The sequence below is a fragment of the Durio zibethinus genome, chromosome 2, assembly GCF_047325235.1.
Source record: "Durio zibethinus cultivar Kanyao isolate XHJ-2024 chromosome 2, ASM4732523v1, whole genome shotgun sequence".
Lineage (NCBI taxonomy): Eukaryota > Viridiplantae > Streptophyta > Magnoliopsida > Malvales > Malvaceae > Durio > Durio zibethinus.
Window position 1 is genome coordinate 4639979 of NC_143163.1, and position 15619 is coordinate 4655597.

At 30.7% G+C, this 15619-nt stretch overlaps 2 protein-coding genes and 1 pseudogene across 7 annotated transcripts in view; 1 reads left to right on the forward strand and 2 right to left on the reverse strand.

The window, feature by feature from the left end:
• Positions 1-2450: 2450 nt before the first annotated feature.
• Positions 2451-4501, reverse strand: LOC111308302 (putative carbohydrate esterase At4g34215; annotated as a pseudogene). Its single transcript, XR_016326934.1, has 2 exons — positions 3824-4501; positions 2451-2849 (listed from the first exon to the last, which is right to left on the reverse strand). The product of XR_016326934.1 is annotated as a putative carbohydrate esterase At4g34215 (transcript).
• Positions 4502-5099: 598 nt separating this feature from the next.
• On the forward strand, positions 5100-6085 carry LOC149519906 (D-3-phosphoglycerate dehydrogenase 1, chloroplastic-like). 2 transcript variants are annotated; one of them, XM_089746977.1, is made up of 4 exons: positions 5100-5116; positions 5193-5296; positions 5380-5475; positions 5618-6085. In XM_089746977.1, the coding sequence occupies exons 2-4, from the start codon at positions 5285-5287 to the stop codon at positions 5792-5794; spliced, it is 285 nt and encodes a 94-aa protein (XP_089603103.1). In that variant the 5' UTR covers positions 5100-5116; positions 5193-5284; the 3' UTR covers positions 5795-6085. The 2 variants fall into 2 exon arrangements, with proteins under 2 accessions (XP_089603103.1, XP_089603102.1); XM_089746976.1 differs by lacking the exons at positions 5100-5116; positions 5193-5296 and having other exon boundaries at positions 5322-5475.
• Positions 6086-6227: 142 nt separating this feature from the next.
• Positions 6228-15619, reverse strand: part of LOC111308979 (sodium/proton antiporter 1) — a 46213-nt gene continuing 36821 nt past the window's right edge. For 2 of the 4 annotated variants that reach the window (XM_089746952.1, XM_022907700.2), the window contains exons 2-10: positions 10113-10289; positions 9852-9980; positions 8969-9145; positions 8353-8459; positions 7892-8012; positions 7530-7591; positions 7117-7419; positions 6555-6849; positions 6228-6475 (exon numbers count right to left, since the gene is read on the reverse strand). In XM_089746952.1, coding sequence (XP_089603078.1) covers positions 6356-6475; positions 6555-6849; positions 7117-7419; positions 7530-7591; positions 7892-8012; positions 8353-8459; positions 8969-9145; positions 9852-9980; positions 10113-10289 — 1491 coding nt within the window. In that variant the 3' untranslated portion in view covers positions 6228-6355. Of the gene's footprint in view, positions 6476-6554; positions 6850-7116; positions 7420-7529; positions 7592-7891; positions 8013-8352; positions 8460-8968; positions 9146-9851; positions 9986-10112; positions 10290-15619 lie in introns of those variants that run through there. The other 2 variants (XM_022907702.2, XM_089746972.1) reach the window with 2 other exon arrangements.

Here is a 15619-nt window from a genome sequence, read left to right on the forward strand (position 1 = left end):
GGTACCAAATTAAGCTGGCCTGGATTGCTCCAACAATTTTTAAGTAAACTATTATGGTTTAGCAGATGGTCAACGGCGTAGCCATGAACTTGTGTTAGTGAAATTAATATTATAATATTATTTTATTTATTTATAATTTTTTTATTTAATATAATATTAACAAATCAAATATAAAAAATTTCACGCAATGTAATAGAAATTTTAAATAAATAAATATTTTTTGGGGATTGATTTTAAATTTTTATTTTCTTTTTCATTATCGGTGCTGTATAGAATTTTTATTATTATTTTATCATGTCAATCAAAATATTAAAAAATAATGCAATAAATAAATGATACTATTTTTGCTATTTATTTTATAATAAGATATGATTTGTACTATGTAATAACTAAATATATATGAAAAATTATTACATCAAACATATCAAATTAATTATTTATAAATTGGATCAACCTTATTAACAAAATTATAATCAATATGATAACAACAAAATGAATAAAGAATTTCAATACAAATAAGAAAAAAATTAAAATTAAAATAAAACTAAAATTGTGATTAATAAAAAAAAATAGAAATGCATGTTAAAAAATTTTTAAACTCACGAATTAAGGTTATTTTAGTAGTGAAAAAATTATTAAAAATTTTAAATTAAAATAAATGAAAAGGTGAAGATAAAATTTATTTTTTACTATTTTAAATAAATTTTAATGATATCAGAGAATTATTAATTTTTTATATTACTTAAATGTATATTATTAATTTTTAAGTGTTAGGCAATGATGGAGTAAAATACAAGTGTAGAAAGGGGTTTAGGATTTGATGGGTTGGTGGACGGGAGTAGGGAAGGCAAGAAAGTAACAGAAAAAGGAAGGGTCAACCACGCTCTTTAAAATCGCGTGTGGAGTGTTGTATGAAACTTGTAAAGTTCAAAGTCGGTAGAATACGCTGATGGTATGCTAGATCTGAGTCAAACCATGGTAGAATCTGGGACCAGTTTGACGGGACCCAAGGGGTTTATGGGTTGGGGTTGGTGAGATCGGAGGGAGGGTGGAAGGAGAGCTTGACAAAATCTATTTTGCTTTTTTTATTCTTATGAAAATTCTATTTTGATCCTTCGAAAAAAAATTCTTACAGCCGTCATGTTTTTGTTTTATTATTATAACAGTTGTTAATTACTTCTATTACAGTATATATATTTATTAATAATAGATCTTTAATTTATATATTTATATTATGTAAAATATTAAAATTTATATATTTATATTATATTTATATTATATTTTATATAAAAATTATATATTATAATTTATATCGATATAAAAATATAAAAAATATATTTTTAAATTTATTAAATTAATATATAATTATTGTTAAAATTTTAAATATTATTATTTTTACATTTTATTTTTATATTATATTATTATATCATATTTTAGATTATGATTTAATTAAAAAATAATTGATTAAATCTAAAATTTAAATCATTCATTTATTTAAAAATATGAATTATTGACAAAATTAAAATTCAAAAAATAAAAAAAGTTCTATAAGATGTACTTCAATTAAAAAACAAGGGGAATTATGAAGTGCACGTGAAAAAGATTGCCTTTGCCGCATACCAAATCAGTGCAACATCCCCGCCGCTTAAGACAAACTGGTGAAAAGATCGTCCATTTTATTTATTTATTTATTTTATTGAAATGTGATTATTAGGAGAAAGAAAATTGAGGGGGAAAAAAAACAGAGTAATAAAAAAATGAAAAACTTAAAAACAGAAAAAATGAGAAAAATTATTATAAAAAGCAAGAAGATTTTTTTTCAATTTTCTTTTAATAAGAAGAGTATAAATTTTAAAATTTGTAGGGCATTATGTAAATTCACTTTTTTTTTCTTCATTATCCCTCGCTATATCAAAGGAAAAATAAAAAATATTGTGACTAAACTAAGTAATGTGATAATGATCATATGATCAAACCCAAGCGTGTAAAAAGATAGCATGTATCTCTGTTGTTTCTCTGATAAATCATGCACCAGGGTTGCAAGTCACATCCTGACCCATGGAATTTGATTCTCCTTTTATTTCTAGTTGAAATTATTATTTTTTTCACTTGGTTTCATCCAAGTGTCAAAAACATGAAAACCAGATGCATTCTCAGTTTAAAAACAATTGGTTATCAAATATCTAATTGCATGTATACCATTTTTTACGTTTATTATCTTTTATTGATAAAAAGTTCTTGAACTTCAATTAATATATTTTTTTAATTGATTCAAATAAATTTATATACTTCCGAGATTGATGAATTTATGAAAAATTATTTTTTCATAAATTTTAAGCGAATTCGAACTCCAGAAAGTCAAAAGAGCCCAACAAGCATTCGGTTGCTACGTTTATTTTACGACTAAAATATGTGTCGAATTCATAATTTGGGCTTTCAGGCTTCAGCTTCAAGATCCGAGGCTGGAAGGGAAGGGAAGGTTCATGGCAAACATCAACGGGCCCAGCGGACCAAATAGAAGCTATAAGATCAACATCAAAGAAGCTAATAGAACAACAAGCCAACAAGGCAATGAAGCCTTGGGATTAGATACTTTGGGTTTTACCCTCCTTTCCCTTGGATTGTAGTCTAGCAGGGGAAGACGATAGCGATGGAGCAATCGTATGGGTAACAAAAGCATCAGCCAGTAAGTGCCCCGGCTTAACCTGGGCCTCAGTACTTAAGTGAAGGTGGTCCTCTTTCAGAGGCAATCCTTTAGCATCCACACATGCTACATTAGGCAAACAGATTCCCAGTTGTGCTTCCCTCACTCTCTCCATGTAACTACCATCTCCTGATGCAATTGCAACCTGCAAATTATCAATCACATTACTATTATCCAATTCGATCAATTCACTTAATCAGCAATGACCATTAGTTTGGCCTCTGAGCATTTAACTCAACTCAATTGTTAAGTGTTTGATTCTTAGGTCCCTCGCTGAAAGAGCTATCTGGAATCCCCCGTCCCCCACCATTACTTTTAACCCAAAAAATGTGGAGTAATTTTCAGGTCCATGCGAAATTTCAAAATATTTTAAGGTTACCCTTTTTTTTCTTAATTTGAGAACGGAAGGATTTGGTCCTGTTACTCTATAAGCATACCAAAGAGTGTATTTGGATACAATCGCACGGTATTCAAGTATTGTTCAATCCTCAACTGTACCCTAGGATGCATATAGATATCATCCTGTGCTGCAGTAGAAGGCATCGTCCCTCCAGTTGGAGATTGGGAGGGAAAGGGTCCAATGGTTTACTATCTACTAAGGCAATTGACTTCTCTACCTAAGACATTTGACTGCTTGCTGTAAAATTGAAACAAAAGATATTTTTTAATTACCACAGTCGATGGCCTTTAGTCGAGCATTCGACTGTCTCATTTTTAAACATGATAGTTGGCTACTTTTGGTCGGGCAGTTTACCTAAAATCCAATCTATTCATCACTAATGTTTTCGTATTCAAACAGATTCTATCATTTATTTTAATTTTATCATTACAAAAATTAATCTCATTACCAACGCTATTTGAATTTCATAGAAACTAATCTTATCTCTCATCTAAATGATTACTAAGGAAAATGGTCGGATGGCACCATGACAAACTTAGATGTATAAATCCATGCTTAAATTTAATAATCCTTATTATAGTAGTAGTATTAGCAGTGTACTTCGAATAGTATTATTTGTGCAAGAATACATCAATGTACGGAATTTAGAACTTTATTATCTTAGAGAAGTAGACGAATAATTATATAATGATGATAATGTAAAATTTAATGATGCAAACCTGGATGACTGGAAGCAAAGGTAAGCCAAGATCCTCATGCACATTATGGATCAATCTCTCCATATTTCCCTTCTAGGCGTCAGCATCGTGCTGGGACGACGTATCGCTCTCCCCTTGGTACCAAAGCAAAGCCTTGATTTCCCCTTTACTTCTCTTCACCATACTCTCTTACAAGTGCTGCCCACGCGCCCACTCCTTGATAGCGGTGCCACCCACGGCGCATGGCACCAGCCCCATGCACTCGCCTCCCAGGTGCTCCCTCACCGCATTGGCGAACGACATTCCTGGCCCCACTCCGCAGACCTTGCGGCTGTCGATGTCGCAGTGGAGTGGCTCCCGCGCCAGCTCCCAGTTCAGCTTGGCGCTGAGGTGGAGAATGGAAAGGTGCGGTTGACAATCTGGTGGAACGATGCCGTCCCGGTGGTGGTGATTCGAGACGCCGCCTAGGCCAGCCATGTTGCTTTGGCCTGAGTGGATGAATTTATGTTTGGGAGTTGGTGAGGATTGATCTTGTTCTGGAATAGGGATGTCTGTCTCCATGGTTTCTGGAATTCGGTTTTGTTTCTTTTAAAACACGAGAGAACTTGGTTTGGCTGGAATTTGATTTTGAAGGAAAATGATGTACCGGAGAGTTTTCTGTTTGCGTAACTTCAGAGAAGTTTCTGAGTGGGGCCTGTCTGGGAAGCTTTTCACCCGTCACCCCCTTTTTTTTTTTTTTTGGATTTAAGTTTCAATGAAATGTCCTGGGGTTTGGGCCTTTTAAGGTTTTGGGTTTGGACAGTTCAGGCTTCAGATTCCAAATCATTCCATTTGATGTTTTTGGGCATTCCAGATTGTGGCCCAAATCATGTAAACTGATAACAAGTTGTGGATATAAGTAGTAAGAATTTTCTGAAAAATAAAACGAAAATAATTATTTATTCTTTTAATAAAAGCCAAGAAAAAAAAGCAAGAAAAGATATTATTATCTTGTATTAATTTAAGATGTCGTTTGGTTGATTCTACATGTTGCTGCTTTTGGATTCTATCAATGATGAGGACAACAAAGGTGAGGCTTGTGAATGTCAATTAATTTCAAATTAAGCACTGTGTCCTTAACGCCTCTAAATTCTAATACTAACATTATGTTGAAAGCTTTATCTATTTTCAATTTTGTGAATGATAAAAATCCATAACCGTATTTTACAAGGGTTTTTGCTAATTCAATCATTCTCCAGGTGGTTTTAATTATTATGTTGGCAAAATAGCATTTTAATTAACATAATAATAATAATAATAATAATCAAACCAAAGGTAAAAAATTTTCAGTTTTGATAAGTATCAAAGTTTCTTTCTACCAGATTTTTATGTTTCTTGTCGGAATGTGCAGTCGACATCAAGCAAGGTTTGCAATGATTAGTCTTCACTCTTCAACTACTATTGAAAAATCATGAAAAACAAACCAACCTTGGTACTAGTACAATGGAGGTTCAGGTGAGTTATTGTTTAATGCATATATCCGTGTTTCATTTGTTTCTGAATGATATTATTGAATGAAGCATTGTTATGTTTTTCAGGAAGAAGTGGCTATTGAAATAGCTGAAGCTGTTGTTGGAGCCTTGAAAGGGGAACTTGCTGCAACTGCAGTCAATGCACCAATGGTTCCTGCTGATGTACAATGACTGAATGAGTTCTATTAGTTTTGCCATCCATTTTTCTTCCTTACTTCTTGTTGATATAGCCTTTCATTTTTTCTTCTTCATGTTCTAGTCATTCATGATTGATGTTTCACTTATTTGTAAACTTCCCCTGCAGGTTCTAACAGAGTTGAAGCCATATGTCGAACTTGCTCAGAAACTTGGGAGGCTGGCTGTCCAATTGGCAGAAGGTGCAAGTGGTGTTAAAAGTTGCAGGGTGGCTGTATCAGTACCATATCCTCTTCTTCTTGGGTTGGATTGGACATTTCTACTACATTTTAGTGCTCAATTTTGAAAATTGTTATGGAGTGTGTTTTGTCGTTGGTTTAGGACAAGGATGGAAGAAAGCATAATTGAGCTTTGCAACAAGAAGACTGCTTATTATCGAGTTAAATTTTGTCTGATTCAGATTTGCATCTGGTTTCATGGATGTAGATGTGCTTTGCGTGCTAATTGTTGCCTTATTCGTAACACTTCCTTTTAATTCGTTTTCCCTTTGCAACAGATTAAGTTGGTAGATCAATTATGTTTTTGTGCATGTTATCAGAAAATTCTTAGATTTGTACTTTGAAAAAAGAACTCTTTGATGCAGATATGGAGTTATTGCTTTCATAACATTTTCCAGTGAATTCAATTTCACGGCAAACCGTCATTTTTGACATAATATGCTTAATTCATGGTTCTTTACCTATCTGATAAGAATGACCATAATGTTTGTAGACAGGAGATTCAAGAACGGTATCAACCTTTTCCTCCGAAATTTCTTATTTTCTAAAGACTAAATGCTTTGTACATATTATGGGGGATTTCCTCTTCCACTAAATTAATTTTTAAAAAAAATTGCCAAGCTGTAGTATTATGAACCAGAAAGGAAGGGAACCTGACTTAAGGTTGAGGGTAAGGAGATGTGAAGGTTATTAACTGCTAAATAGGCTGCAAAACCAGCAGCATAACCTGCAAAAGCAAAACCGCTCACCTGCACCAAAATAAATATTTTATTCAATAAACTTGGTTTTCTTTTCCTAAAAAGATATGCAACTAAGAACACGAATTACCTTGCGCAAATACCAAAAGAAGTCAACTTTTTCCATTCCCATGTATGCAACTCCCGCGGCAGACCCAATAACTAGCATGGATCCACCGGTACCAGCACAATATGCAACTAGTTGCCAAAACTCAGAATCCTGGGGAAAAGTGGTGAGATCATACATACCCATTGTTGCTGCAATCGGTGGAACATTGTCAATAATTGCTGACACAAATCCTATTGCACTTGCTATCAGTTCAACATTAGGAATATGAGCATCCAGGTAATTTGCCAACTCCCGAAGAAGACCTGCTGCTTCTAGGCTAGGGAAGTACAACTCAAATGTATCAATATAGAAAGCTACAATATACAACTTAATTATATAAATGAAGTAATGATAAATATAAGAAATGCTTTTTATATTTATGAAAAATACAAAAAATAATGGTGTCTAAAGCACTCATCACCAGGTAGCATTGTCTCAAGCAATGCTTTTTTATAGAAACTTTCATAATGAAACCTAAACTATGGTTAAAAAAATTAATTGAGGCAGAACAAATTACACAATCGTACTTTAATATTGTATTTACCTGCTCACAGACAAAAGTATTCCAAGGAAGAAAAGAGCTCCTTGAGTATCAATCCTTGATAAAGCTTGTGGAACTTTTAATTCTGGCCTTTCCGATTCACCATAATGAATGGCATCAGTCAGTATCCAAAGAACTCCAAGTCCAAATAAAATGCCCATAAAAGGAGGCAAACCAGTTAAGGCCTTGAACACTGGAACAAAAATCAAAGCACTCATACCCACAGAGAAAACAAGTTTCCCTCTAGGAGCCATGTCTTCAGATGCCAAAACATTGGGAGAATCTAGTCCCTTCCCGTTAACTTCGCTGAATGAGAAAAGAGAACTTACATTATTTCATCTCTAATTCATGAAGTTAAATGTAACCTTTTAAAACTGAATTTTCCCAACTTGTCTTTTTTCATGCAAGAAACGTACCTAGTCAAAGACATTAAAGCCAGTGGGACAGCTAGAGAAACAATTGAAGGTATGAACAAACTCTGTTAGCAACGAAATCAAATATAATTAACTCCACCTAAAGTCAGTAAAAAGCAAAAATTCTTCTAGGGTGAATCCATATAAATAGAGTATGTGACTTTACATTGCTATTGCTTCCAATGGTTCAATGTTTCATTCAAATTTGACAGAATTATTACCTTTGTATACTAATCTAAGTCTAAATCAGGAAACATATCAACATGGACACTTAAATCCATAATGAATAGATATTAGGATAAATTTAAAAGCATAAATGAAAGTGAATTTAATTTAAATGTGCTTTGTTAGAATCATGAAAGCACCTTCATAGTCTGCAATGTGGATATTCGACCATGAATCCATAGCATGGTAGTGGTAACATCACCAATAGGAGTCCAAGCGCCACCGGCATTTGCTGCTATTACAATAACAGCTCCCAGAAGCCTATTGCAATTCATAATCATATAAATAGTATTAAGAAATTTGAATGAACATCATACTAGTCATTCTCAAAAAACGAGTATGGTATGTTTAACTCAAAACATATGAAAGTTATGTAATCTATTGGTAAGTCACCCTTAGTTTCAGTAACCAGGATCAAACCCTGACAGCCTCAAGTACAGAAAAAAAAAAAAATGATAACCAGCTGTGCAGTGACAGATAAACACACGATTGCAATATGGTAATATACCATGTGAACCCAGGAATATTAACGAAAATAAGATATTAATTTGTGCAATGCTCAGAACCCAAACAGAAGAGTAGACTCTATTGCATAACATACTTGCGGTATTCTGATGCAGGTACTAGTTTCCTTGACATAGAAACCATGGCTATTGTACACGTCAAATTGTCAAGGATGGAACTAAGGAAAAAAGTCACAAAACCAACCTGCAAATTCAAATTACAATTGCCACACCATTATTTGATTAAACCAAACATCAAGAATATACAACTGATAAAGATATCACAAACTTTGACAAGAAATAGAAAAAAAGTTGATCTATTTGTTCAAAATAGAAGAAAACAACACTAGAAAGAGAGACAGCTAACACAGATTTGCATCTAAGAGTTTACACTTTCAATTTTTCTTCATTGGGCTCATTCTAGGAAAAAGACTAAATATGATAGGATTATATGCAGATAAATTGTACTTTGGCAGGATGATAACTTTGGCATGACACATAAGTAAGTGCATTTAAGATTCTTCTGAATCTATCTTATCAGTTGGAATCATCTACATCATTGGTTTGTACCTACCAGACAAATTTTGTCACAGTGGGCAAATATTGGGCCACAGGGTATGCTTTACTGTGCAATTGAACTTTCAATAAGATTCATATAGGAACTATGAATGATAAGATTGTCAATATGACTATAGCCAGCAGAAATCAACTCACCACCCAAAGCAGAGTCCGTGGCTTTCTAGTGGTTATATTGTCAGTAACCAGCTTAAATCCTTGATGGGCATCAACTATCTCTACAATGGTCATTGCACCAAGCAAGAAAAACATGACTTCACAGACTTCAGCAGATGCATGTGTCAGATCTGAAACAGCTATTTCGGTTGAAGGAGCCTACAAATGAAAATCAAATGTGAATGGCCCAAGCATCATTACACAAGTAATGACAGACAAAGGTGGAAATAAGTAAGAAAATGATAAAAAAAATGTTTTCCATACAGATGTCAGATGCATCAGCATAAGTAGACTACCATAGAATTCCATAAATAAAGGGAGATAGTCATGGTCACCATTTGCAGAATTCCTAAGGATGGTAACAAGACACACAAACAGAAACTTTGGCTCTCCCAATTGATCATGCGAGTAGATACTTAGTTTTGTGATCTTAATTCATTGCTAGGGTAGTCCCTTGGAATTGGTTTAAATTGGAGATGCTCCTTTCTTCAATGGAATGTGGGCTCCAACATAAATAAATAAATAAAAAAAAGGATATAGATTGCAATGATCACTTCATAAAAGACAAGCCATCATTCACCAAAAACATACACCACTAAAACCAGTAGATCAGGAAATTAGTTTAGAGCCCAAGCATCCTGTATTTCATCAACTCTTGAACAAATACAGGGACATGAGGCCACCACCAAAGAACATAAGAGAAACAGGTTGAAACATGACATAGTACTGAATGAAGTATCCAATAGACAAGAGAATTTTGTGTTTTCATCCTAATTTATGATAATCCTAGCAATGATGCAAACTACGAGAAGAGGGACAGCAGAAAAACACAGTCCAATAGTAGACATCTGAGAATCATTCTTACCCCAATGGTTCTTACCACCCATAAACTCACAGCCATCAACAATCCTATTCCACTTTTACTGAAGGCTAGAAACTCTTCAAAGATAATGCCTGCATATCCTACTGCAAAAAGCAATGCCATAGCAATATCCTACACTATGAAATTAGATAGAATTAAGAAAGGCTTCTGTGCATAATACAATAATATGCAAAACATTGGTCAAAGATAAGAAAACGACTAAAACCTACAAAGAAAGGATTGCACAAGAAATTAAAGATAAACCTGATTGTGGGTAATCCATGCTAGGCTAATTGCCAAAGTCCCTGCTAAAGCTGCTGTGAAAACCGCAATAGTTCTCAACAAATCAGTCTTTGGCTGGTAAGCAACTTTAAAATCTGGCGATCTAGTTTCATCAACTGAACATAAAGGATCACAAGGTCCAGATGTTGAGGTCACCTCCTGTTGATACGCAAAGTTTACTTCAGTTTGTGTTAGAATCCACAAAAAGAAGGAACAGACGCTGCTGTTTTCTATGATGATTGGTTTTTTTAGCAAATTGGAGAATGCTTTTTAAACTGACTTTTGAGTAATCATCCCTCGTAAAGAGGATCATTACCCAGCCTCAATCCGTCCAATAGAGGATGAGAGTCCAACAAGTGTCATTTGAAAAATGTTCCTAGCCTTTAGGATTCAGCATTTTTAAACAATGAGGCTACTTTCAGGATTTAAACTTAATCGTTTGAGCTCGTCAGCCAAAATTTTTATATTACACCAGACAGTGTCTCTTAATCAACCCTCATATATCTATCTAAATCAATCGGATTGCTGAGCTAAACATCTGCAGAAAGTAATTTATAATGGCAATAGCTTGAAATTCTATCAAATTATTTGACCGCCTCAGTAAGCAAGCAAACATAACCAAGATAAAATCATCAAACGTATGAACTAGCAGAACGGGCAAATGGGTGCCCTTAAAACTGGAGTACTAATAACCAAGACAACAAAGATGACAAAAGACGGGAAATGAAACCAAAAAACTCTCACCCAAATCATAAATCACCGAACAAGCAAATGGGTAATCACTAAAGATAAAATTTTACATAATGGTATAGGGATAAAAAGGAAAATCTCCATGTTGCTTTTCATTCTTGGTTTTAACTTTTTGTTGTCTTGGAGGAGAAGAAGAAGAAGAGCCTCTGGCCTTATCCTCAGCTCTAGCAAGAACTCCATTGCGGAACAACCTTGGACCTTTGATTCTACAAAGGGAAGAGCCTAAGGTAGGCAAAGAGTATACTGAAGGAGAGTGGAAAGAGCGTTTCTTGAATTGGTATGACGGTGAAAAATGATTCCAATTGATAAGGCAGCGATTAAAAGCTTGGGTTTTTTTTTTTTTTTTTGTAAGAATCTGTATTATTAATCGAACGAAAGAGAGTGCCTTTGAAATTTTCGTTTCAGTTTCACTGTTGGAAGTTGTTACATGGAATAAATCAGCCCATCTCATCATCAGTCATTTGGGAAATGAATTGAAACGAGGAGGGCTATTGCCGGCTCCCATGAGTGTGGAAAAATCGGTGATGAGAGTGGAAGTCAAGCAATTGCTTTTGGTTTTGGAATTTTGGTCCAGCAATTAGTTTCTTGTCTCGTTAAACTGAACGAAGTTTCCAAGCTATCTTTCTCGTCTTATTCAACTTAAAAAAAAAAAACCTTATCTGCTTCTTGCTGTTTTAATTTTTAAACAAATACATCATGCATATTTGAAAATTCACTAAATTGTGAGTAATTATCCAATCAAAACCTTTAGAAAATGATATAGGGACTTTATAGTTATAACTTTATTATCATATTAAATATAATAATTTTGTTTGGTAAATTTTTTTATTATTACATCGTAGGAATTTAGCGAAGATTTTTGAAAACATACTTAAAATTTGAGTGTTAATGGTAAAATCATGTAAAAATTAAGAAATACAAAAAGAAAGGAATTATTAAGATGCTTAGACATGATGCATGTTCAAGTTTCATGTCTCAAATATGTCTGAACCTCTTCCAACTGCCAGTTTGTTTAGAAAGATTAGATTAAATTAGACTAGAGGCGATGTATTACCACTCCATCCTCTCAAACAATCAAAACTCTTACAAACATGGCCTTAGCTCAACAAGTCTTCGCTTCCCTTTCTTTTTCTCTTTCCATTCACGGTAGTCTCTCAATCCTAGTCTTTTGACATTGCTTATTAAGTCTTTATAACAATTTTCACAACTCCAAATTATGTTGTAAATGTCTATCCTATCAGCTCATCAAGAACCCATAAAATTTCTCGTTTACCCATTTTGACTATTTCACGAAGCGAGTCTACTTTTGCCTCTCTGTAAGCAATTCTGATTTTTTTTTTTTATAATTTATGATGAATTTCTTGTTTTTCTTTGATGTGGGTTTTTCTTGTGCTTTCATGATAAATGTAATAGTTAAAAGGTAAACCAAAAACTTGGTTTTCTTATGCAAATAATGTGTAATCTTTGAATTTGTTTGAAATAATTGTACATAGTAAAAGATAATGTTTTAATTATGGCAGTCGGTTGCCTTTAGTCATTCTATTATCTTATTTTTAAATATTAATATTGATTACTTTTGATTGAATAGTTTACCTAATGTATAATCTCACTGATACTACTGTATTAATATTTAAATTTTATTATTAATTTTAATCTTATCATTAAAAAAACTAATTTAAATACCATTGCTATTTTAATTTCATTGAAATTAATTTTATTTTTTATCTAAATGATTTTTAAGGAAAATGGTTGGGTGCCACTAAACTTATTTAAAGGTTAAATTATTCGTTTAAACTTAAAATTCAACTTAAATTTTGAGAAGACTTTAATAAAAAATTAAAGTCATTGAACAAGTTTGAAAATAATTTTTAAATCCGTTTTAAATTTTATGTGATCTTTAAATAAAAAATTTAAAATTTTAGTTTTATCTAAATTCACACACATATATATATAAATATAAATTTATGTCTTTATATATATGTGAATTATATATATTAATTCACATGTATGTAAAAAAATAAAAAAATTATATATAATTTTTATAAACTTAATTTTTATTTTATATAATTTTTAATTTTAATTTGTATATATATAATTTTAATTTTAATTTTTATATATATGTAAATTGAATATAATATCATTAAACTTAATTTAATCATATTTTTTAATTTTTTATTATATAAATTAAGTTGAATAGATGAGCATGATATTTATTTATTAATTTGAATCGAATTTAAAAAAATTTTTAGGCCCAAAATTTGAATTGAATTTGATCTAAATTATTAATATTAAACATGAATAAGGTAATAAATTTAAATGTATAAATAAATCTATAACCATAATTTAAAGGAATCCTTTTAATTTTTACTGTTTAAAATAGGGTCTATCAAGGCTACTAATTTCATGTCATTTGTCACATTTTGATTGGTATACAGGTTAAGGTTAAAATAATTTTTTAAAGCCTTTTGATATCTTAAAGATTTTTTTCAAAAAATCATAAAATTTTATAGCTCACATAAATTAAAAAACACAAAAAAAAAAAAAAAAGCCAGGGGAATACAAAAAAAAAAAAAAAATTCACAAGTAAAAACTCTTTGCCCATCATAGCCCAAAATTTCCGTAACATCATACCGCTAAAGCACATGCATAATAAATTGAAACCTAAAAAAACCTCAGTCCTCTCTACCTCTTAGACTGCCACTGTGAACCACAGGGATGGATTTACGCATAGGATTGTGCAGGCAGCTACCCCACTGAGATACTAAAATATTTTAGATTTATTGTGAAAAAATCTTATAATAAATTTTAGAAATTTCAAACTTTGCCCTCATTAAAAATTGTTTTATCATATTTACCTCCATTAAATTGAGGAACATGAAAGAAAACTTTTTATTATTTATCCAGTAATTAAATATTTATACTTTGGGTGATAAGTAATTTTATTGTAATATATACATTAATTTTAAAGTAAAACAAACAAAAAACTTTTACAGTTTATATAAATAACATATAAAGTGTGAATTAATAAAAACAAAAAAAAAATAAAAAATGATCTTTAATACCATAGGTTTGTAAGCCTTCATTCTTATTTTCATTGTATATAAAAAATATTACTTTCATTGTCTATAAAAAAGAAGCATTTATTATTCTTCACATTATAATGAATAAGAAATTAAAGTAAATATTTTATATATTATATATATATTTAAAAATTCTATAAATAAAATTTTTATATGTATTGTGTTTATAGAAGCGTATGTCAAAAAATAATTTATTTATGATATAATAATATTTAAGTTATATTTGTCAACAACCATATAATTAATTTTAGCAATGTAATTATTGTATCTATGGCAAAAAAATTGTATTTTATAGAAAAAAAATGTTATACATGTTAATTTGTTTAGAAATTTTTATATTAATTATCTTTTAATGAAAATTTTAATAAATTGAGTGAAAATATTTACCCCCGCTAATAAAAAAATGTTGGATCCATTCCTGATAAACCACTCGCCAAACCCCCAATATTAGAGTCAACCATTAAATGAAGGAAATATTAAATGAAAAATCGATTAGAAATACTAAAAAAAATGAGAGGAAGGATAAACTCAAAGGATTTAAAAGTAGAACTAAAAACAAAAAAAGAGTGAGGCTGGCAGACGACGATTAAGGGTGAGAAGTACGGAAAAGAAGGGAATATGAAACCTAAGGGTTTAGTAGACTTTTATACTAGAATAAATTATTGTAATTTATGTCATAATTTATAAATTCATAGATTTATTGTTAAATATATATTTTAAAGAATCATTATCAATTTTTTTTATTAAAATGTGATTGATTATTTGATAAAATTTATCTCATTTAAAGAAAAATTTTAAGATTAATTTAGATTTTTTTAAATGATCAATTATAATTTATGAAATCAAAGTTTAGGTCTGAAAACACGATTATGCGTAAAAAAAATTATTGCATACTCACAGGATCCATCCAAAAAATGATATTAATCTAATTTTAAGTTATTTAAGCTTTGAAATATATTTAAAATTTATCTAATAATTTAATATTAAAAATTTTTCTTAAATTATTTTAATACGTTGGTAATGATTTAAAAATATTTTATCATTTTAAGAGTATTTAAAGAGACTATTTATTATGCTTTGAAGATGTTTCATCGTTATATTTATTTAATTTTGCTTCTAAAAATAAATATTTATAAATCAAACTTATAGTAAAAAATTATTCTAATCTATTGATAAAATTTTTTGTTAAAAATTATCATCCAATCTGTTAGTAAGATTTTATGCTATTAAAACAATAAATATTATTTTTATTATTTTATTTTTTAAAAAACTTGATTTTTTTGAAAATTATAAAAATTTTCAATACATTGACAAAATTTTATTTTGGAAAACATTAGCCATTCATTACGTTAGTAAGCTTTTACTTTTATATTTTTTAAAATAAATAAAAAATTATAAATTTTTTTAATATATTAATAAAACCTTATTTTGTAAAAAAATTATCTTCAGTTGGTAAAGATTTTATTTAAATACATTTTTATACAAAAAAATATATATTTTAAATAATAGATGAATAACTAAATACATAAATAAACAAATAAAACAGTTAAATAATAAAAATAAAAAAAAATTTGAAGTAGACTCGAAAAAGGGCTGGGCCGCGAGGCTCAATTCTAGGCATAAAAGGTTGCTAAAGTGGCTCTGCTTGGATGGCTCGAC

Coding starts and splice junctions, on each gene's coding strand:
- LOC149519906 (XM_089746976.1), top strand. CDS start 5,356: ATGAAGCATTGTTATGTTTTTCAGGAAGAAGTGGCTATTGAAATAGCT. Junction 5,476..5,617: donor CACCAATGGTTCCTGCTGAT/GTACAATGACTG, acceptor CTTCCCCTGCAG/GTTCTAACAGAGTTGAAGCC.